The 7,350-nt window shown below is 43.4% G+C and overlaps 1 protein-coding gene across 4 annotated transcripts in view; it reads left to right on the forward strand.

Annotated features, from left to right (window-relative positions):
* IGSF5 (immunoglobulin superfamily member 5) overlaps window positions 1-1,677 on the forward strand; it is a 43,978-nt gene extending 42,301 nt beyond the window's left edge. For all 4 annotated transcript variants that reach the window (XM_007183792.2, XM_007183790.2, XM_007183793.2 and 1 more), the window contains one exon: window positions 670-1,677. In XM_007183792.2, coding sequence (XP_007183854.2) covers window positions 670-765 — 96 coding nt within the window. In that variant the 3' untranslated portion in view covers window positions 766-1,677. The remainder of the gene's footprint in view (window positions 1-669) is intronic.
* Window positions 1,678-7,350: the final 5,673 nt, after the last annotated feature.

Consider the following 7,350-nt stretch of genomic DNA (forward strand, 5'->3'; position numbering starts at 1 on the left):
TGGACGGGATTCAATAGTTGTGGCACGTGGGCTCAGTAGTTGTGGCACACGGGCTTAGTTGCTCCAGGGCATGTGGGATCTTCCCGGACCAGGGCTCGAACCTGTGTCCCCTGCACTGGCAGGTGGATTCTTAACCACTGTGCCACCAGGGAAGTCCACTGCATGTATTTTAATGGGGCAACACTCTTCCACAGGCATTGGCCCCTCAGAGGAGTGAGTGGTCTGCTTGGTAGTACATTTCAGAATGTAAGAGCCAGGAACACTGTCCGAGGAGACAGGTGGGTGATCGACACGGAGTCAGTTCTTCAGTTTTGCTCCTTTCCTTTAGAAAGAATGTGTGTTATTTAAAGAAGGTTAGAAGTATTTTACATTTTCACACAATGGTGAGAATTTCCATAGGAATATTGAAAAACAAAACAGTGAATCTTTACTGTAATTTGCCTTCATACAAACACTGGATTCTTTGAATTGGATTGCTCTTTAGGCCCTGAACTTGGGAAACATCTGCAGTGTGTGTTATTGAAAATCATAGAGGAAGGACCTGTGTTAACATTTGTGTTCCTCTCTGCACCCTCGTTTTATCTTAGCTGACGAGTTGAGCTTCCTTCTCAAGTGTGCCGTTATGGTGATCTCAACCAACTCAATCTACCCTTTTCTCTCTGTCTCCAGGGATCTGATCAGCACCAGCTGGGCCCAGCAAGTCGCCCACAGGTTTCCTTTAACGTGGCCAGTCCTAAGAAGGTCAGGAATGTGACTTTGGTATAGTATAGGCATCCCTTTGGCTCCACATGGCACTTGGCTGATGACCTACATTGAGATATTGTCAGCGCTCATGATGATGTCATCCCTGCTCATGATGATGTCATCATTGCTCACAATGGTGTCGCCATTGCTCTCCATCATCCTGTGGCTGGGCTCCAGCTTTGCCAACATGACCTAGAAGAAGCGATGTTGGCATCATCGGAATGGATATTTTATACGGAGGGGAGGAATCCATTTTCCCAGCTTCTAAAGTGGAATTTGACTTTTAAAATATTTCGAGATTTCAGTGAATTCCATAGTTACTAAGTAAAAGCTGCAAATTCATCATGATCGTGCTTCTCACCACTCAACACTCCTGCTTGCTAACCCAACAAATGGTAGATAAGTCTACATCCCACCATGACATTTAAGAAGTTCTTATTATCTGAAATCCTATGAAGTGATATTTATGTATGTTTACTATATGGGTATTGCATATTATCTGTGAAAAAAAGAGGATAAAAACTAGGATCAATCAGACATCTAAAATTGCCCAGAATGGGGAGCTCCCTGGTGGTCCAGTGGTTAGGACTTGACGCTTTCACTGCCATAGCCCAGGTTCAATCCCTGGTCGGGGAACTAAGATCCTTCAAGCTGCATGGCGTGGCAAAAAAGTAAAATTGCCCAGAAAATCAGAACTTACAGGTTATAAGTAATTTTAAATTCTAAAGCTAATGTGTACCTTGAGAAATATCTCATTATTGAATATTGACATGAAGACATTCATTTTTATCTGCTCCCTTATGAGTCTTGTTCTCATGTCCTCGGATGAGTTAGATGTGGATTATGTCTTGTGGGGGACATACCTCCAGCCATGAAAAAACTGAAAATGGGCAATATGTTCTTTCATAAATAAAAGGGAAAATACCAAAAAACTTGTATTGCTTTTCTTAACTCTTTACTATTCTGGGGGTAGTTTAAAGAATCATAGAATTTAGGAACCAAGAATTTTCCAAGAAACAAAACAGAGACCTCTATAATTTTTTTTTTTCTTTTTTCATGTAGAGATTCTCAGTGTATTTCACTGTCCACCCCATCTCTTCATATTTAACGTAGAGGCTATTATTTGGCTGTGCTCTGCCCTGGTTGGAACAGATTGCTATGATGGTCAGTAATTAGCAACTGCTCTGGGCCCCCAGGCCCAACCACACTATTGCTGAAGTGGAATTCGACTTTTTTTTTTTTTAACATTTTTATTGGAGTATAATTGCTTTACAATGGTGTGTTAGTTTCTGCTTTATAACAAAGTGAATCAGTTATACATACACATATGTCCCCATATCTCTTCCCTCTTGCATCTCCCTCCCTCCCACCCTCCCTAACCTACCCCTCTAGCTGGTCACAAAACACTGAGCTGATCTCCCTGTGCTATGCGACTGCTTCCCACTAGCTATCTATTTTACATTTGGTAGTGTATATATGTCCATGCCACTCTCTCACTTCGTCCCAGCTTACCCTTCCCCCTCCCCGTGTCCTCAAGTCCATTCTCTAGTAGGTCTGCGTCTTTATGGAATTCGACTTTTAAAAGTGTTAAGATTGTGGTGAATTCCTTGAAGTTACCTGGTAAAAGGCACAGATTCATCGTGATGATGTTTCTTATCACTCCACATCCCTGCGTGCTAATCCAGTGGTAGAGAAGTCTATACAGGCAGACCTTGGAGATGTTGCAGGTTCGGTTCCAGAACACAGTAATAAAGCAAGTAACAGGAATGTTTTGGTTTCCCAGTGCATGTGAAAGTGACACTTACACTATACAGTAGTCTATTAAATGTGCCCTAGCACTATGTATAAAAAACAATGCACAGACCTTAATTAAAAAATATTTTCTTGCTAAAAAATGCTCGCCATCATCTGAGAGTTCAGTGAGTTGCAATCCTTTTGCAATAGCCACATCAAAGATCACTGATCACAGGTCACCATGTCGATTGAATAAAGCTGCACAACCTAAAAGTTGAGAATTACGTTTTACTTGGCAGACTTTCTGAGGACTTCAAGCCTGGAAGGCAGCCTCTCAGTTAACTCTGAGGGACCGCTCCAAAGAGGCCAGGGTGGAGCCAGGATATATAGGAGTTTTGCAGCAAAGAGCAGATAGTTGGAACATCAAAAAGTTACTGTTAATTAAAGAAAACCAGACATCTCAAGCTAAGGAATTTAGTGCTTTTCTATGTATGGGAAGATGCAAGAGTCTGGGCTCATTACAATCATTCCTTCGATGTGCACCTCAGCTACCTGGGGCCAGGAGCCTCTTCTTTCCCATCCTGAGTCCCCTCAGGGGCACTGCTTGTGGGGGGCTGCGGTGGCTGAGGTCTTGATGGCTGCACCACCCTTTGTTTGCTGATATGGCAGGCAACGTTTTTCATCCACAACCATAACGAGTATAATAATAATGAAAAAGTTTGAAATATTGCAAGAATTACCAAAATGGACTCAGAAACGTGAAGTGAGCAAATGCTTTTGGAAAAATGGTGCCAATAGACTTGTGCTGGGTTGTCACAAGCCTTCAGTTTGTAAATAATGCAATATCTACGTAGCAGAATAAAGCAAAGAGTAATAAAACAAGGTGTACCTGTATACTACCATGATTTTTAAAGTATTTCTTCATCATAAATCACATTTGGTCTCTACCCTGGACCCCCTCCTATGAATTGACAACTAACTCAAGGGGTACTTGCTGGTACAACGTGGGGCTGTGTTCTGTTCTGTACTGTTCTGATTGGTCGGTGCCCCTACACTACCCACTCTGATTGGGTGGTGCCCATACACTATCCGTTCTGATTGGGTGGTGTTCCTGTTTTATAGGTTGTCAAATATTTTGTATATGCCCGCTACTTAGAGGATCCTAAAAAAGAGATCACCTCTTCTAAGACTGTGTCCCTAATGTGAGGGAATTGGTCACTATTTTCTTTAGAGTAGAACTAAAATGCAAAATTTCGAAACACCATGAATATAGCTATATCACTTTTGTCACCTACAAATTGGCACTTGCCATCTAGATTTACAAGGATTAAATTATGAGCCACTGCAGCTGCTGACCTTCAACACCGTCTGAAAGGAGTTCAGGGTGGAGATCAGGAATGAGGCCCTCTGTGCTCTAGAAAAAACTGGCAGAACAGGCCTTCAGATAGTTATTTTCAGGAGATGATTTTTATGAGCCTAATTCTTGCATCTCCACATATCTAGAAACACATTAAAATCCTTCATGGTGACGTCTGCTCCTTGTGACTAGCAGAAACCTTCACGAGACTAGCAGACCCTTCTGCAAAAAATATGTGCTTGATGGCATGGACTTCCCCTTCATCACAAAATCACATATATACTGACCTTCTCCCCTGCCTCTTTAGAACAGTTTCTTAGAGCTATCTGAGATGCTGTCTCCTGGCCTATAGTCCTCATTTTGCCCCCAATAAAACTTAACTCACAACTCTCACGTTGTGCATTTTTTTCAGTTGGTACTTTCCAAAGAGTCCTTTTAATGAGAAAAATTGACAATTCAACTGCTTAAAAGTGAGACTCTTGTTTATTATAACTTCTTTACTCCCTGTCAATGTGATCCTGTCTCCTGCCACCATCCTTGAATGGGTACAAGTCAAGGATAAAGCCCAGAAGGTTCAGGAGACCTTCTGGTCTCCTGTTAAGCAGACCTGTTCAGTGAGTGAATTCCATATTCTTTGCTTCATAGTTTACTCTCCTTAAATTGCCACAGGACACGGATCCCGAGACAAAGCAAATGTCATGTCATTTACACTTTTTGTAACCTTTACAGAACCTAGCATTCTGGAGGCACAGAGTAAATATTGACCTCAAACAAGTCAATATTGAGAAACACAGTATATTGAAGTATAATGAATATTTGCCATCTGCCTACTATAAGAATCATATTCTTGTGGTTATTTTAGAAGTCGGTGGGGGGTTGCATGTAGAATATAGTTGAACGTCAAGTTTTAAACTCTGGAGATCAATGCCGAATGATCTTCATAGAAATTTCTTCAATTTGCTATGTGCTTGGTGAATCAGTCTATAATATTTTTTCATTTATCAGGCTCGGGAAGTTTTCCTGTGTCACAAATAAAAAGCTTCTTTCTTATAGTAGCTTATTCTACGAGTAAGTTTTCTCAAAGGGACCCCTGGCTAGTTTTTATTTTGCAAGGGGTATGGATATTTTATAAACAAAACTATCTAGAGCTGCTCTGTCCAATACCATAGACACACATGGTTATTTGCATTTAAATTATTTGAAATTAAGTAAAATATAAGATTTATTTCCTCAGTCCTACTAGCCACATGTCAAGTACTCAATACCACGTCTGGCTAGTGGCTACTGTATTGGACATGCAGATTACAGTCTTCATTGTTGCAAAAAGTTTTTTCTGGACAGTGCTGACCTAGAGCTAGCTACTTGGAAATGACCTTGATGTGTCAAGTGTGGGCTCTTTTACACAAGCATGCAATCCATGTTTTCTCTCAGTGTTATGTCTGTGTACTTGCCAGTTTCTATTTAGGAATCCTGCAAGCCCCAGAGCAGCTCTCAACTGATAATGGGATTTTGCTGATGTGGTAAATTTATCTCTCACTCCTGCAGTGCAGAGAGCTGAAGCAGCCTCAAGGGGAAGGGGTGAGAGGAGTCAAAACATCACGGCCAAGGGTGTTTCTCAGAAAGATAGATACGGCTCTCTGCTAATAAATGGCTGATGAAGGCCCAGATATATTTAAACAAATGTTCCTCAAAGCCTTGAGTCATAAAATTCTACCCAGGGAGACCACACCTGCCCATCCTTCCAAGGGTCTTTGACCCTGGTTATGCTGTCAGATTCCAAGCCTGCCCTATGGAGTCAAGGATCCTTCATCGTTTACTTACGAGTAGGACTCAAGTCATAATGTCAACGCATTGAAGATAATTGGAGAGGTCCAATAGAAGCACTTCCTTTGCTCTATGTGGCCCTGTTCTTGGAAAACACTTAGGGGCATTACAGCTGGGTTGCCAGTTCCTAGGCGGTGATGACCTCAAGGTGAATGGATGCTGCGGAGGATACAGGAGATGCTGTGTCAGCATCTGGACCTGCCATTTACGTGAGTACGATGCCCTTGGGGAAGAACACGTGTCCTGTGCAAAGAGGGAGGAAAATGCTCTCTGTGGAACAGATGAGAGCGTGGAGTTCAGAGACGAGAGGAATAGGTGAGCGGCAAGACAGGAGGGAGGGTTCAAGGGCATGTAGGATGGGACAGAGGACGGTGCAGCAGGCCTGTGAAGGATGTGTATGTCTGCGGAGCTGTCACCATCCATAGGGCTGACGGGGTAGGAGAGGTGGCCAGCCCTGTATGGAGAGGGTCTCTGACGGTTGCTGGGCCACAGGTAGAGGGACACAGCCAAGCTCTGGAAAGCTGGCAGGGAGGGAGTCAGGTGACAATGATGCCACCTCCTCACTCTCCTGCTCACCAAGCCCATCCAGAGCCAGGGGTCCAGGGAGCCCAGTGGTGGCGTCCACGCGGGATGGAGAAGGGCGAGGGCGGCCAATGGATGGGAGAGGCAGGCAGAAGATACCCAGCCAGGAGGGTTTGGCAACCTTTAGGAAACAAATCAAGGCATGGAGACATGCCTTGTGCTCGTGACATCACGGGGAAAGACGTTTTGCCTTGTAGGGTTCTGCTTTTTCCTCTCCTTGGGGTGAATCCATTTAACAAAAGGGGACACACATGGGGGGGGGAAAGGAATTTGGCTGCATTGAACTTGAGTAAGTCATGTCTTTGGTGACACATCAGTAGAACAAAGGGATTGAATTGTGGACCCCTGAAGTCCCTTCTGGTGCTTACCCTCATGGAGATGTTCACACACAGACACACATGCACACATATACGCCCTGCCCTGTCTTCACCTGACATGGCCCAGTTCTTAGGCCCAAGGCTGCCCTGCTCTGAGTGTGTGCAGGCCTCCCTCATCCCCGCAGCATTTGGAGGGAGCTGCGTTCCCCTGCAGATGGTAAATATTTAATTCTCACCCTGCACAGCCTGTAAATCATGCCACAGGCCATGGCCTCGGATGAGACTCACTCTCCAACGTTTATGAAGCAGGTGCCCTGGCTTCTCAGCCTGGAAAATGCAGAGTTTGGGGCAGCAGGCTGGGTCCTGAGCTGAAACAACCCCACAACTGTTTTCCTTCTTTTGTTGGGTGAGACATGTTATTTCTAAAACTACAGTGAGTTTCAGAACCCTGCGGGCTGGTGGGAAGCTTTGTGAGAATCATTGCTCAACCAATGGCTTCAGAATGAGAGATTCATGCTTGGCCTCGTAATCATACTGTGTTGACAAAGCAGAAAATTCATAAGATTCCAGTAAAGTCTATGGGGAAAATGTAGTACAGAATGTATTGATTACATTTCTCTACAGAAAACTTAAGAATGTGGGATGTTTCACAGAGTAACTTAATTTGGGAACTCTTGGTAATAACTGCTTCAATTTCATGGCTAATAAAGTCTGTGGTAGTTCAAATCATAGCACATTATTGTCTAAATCAAAAACCAATTTTAAAAATTCCGGTTGATCTAGTTTTGTTTG

Source organism: Balaenoptera acutorostrata, chromosome 4 (assembly GCF_949987535.1).
Source record: "Balaenoptera acutorostrata chromosome 4, mBalAcu1.1, whole genome shotgun sequence".
In the NCBI taxonomy this organism is placed as follows: domain Eukaryota; kingdom Metazoa; phylum Chordata; class Mammalia; order Artiodactyla; family Balaenopteridae; genus Balaenoptera; species Balaenoptera acutorostrata.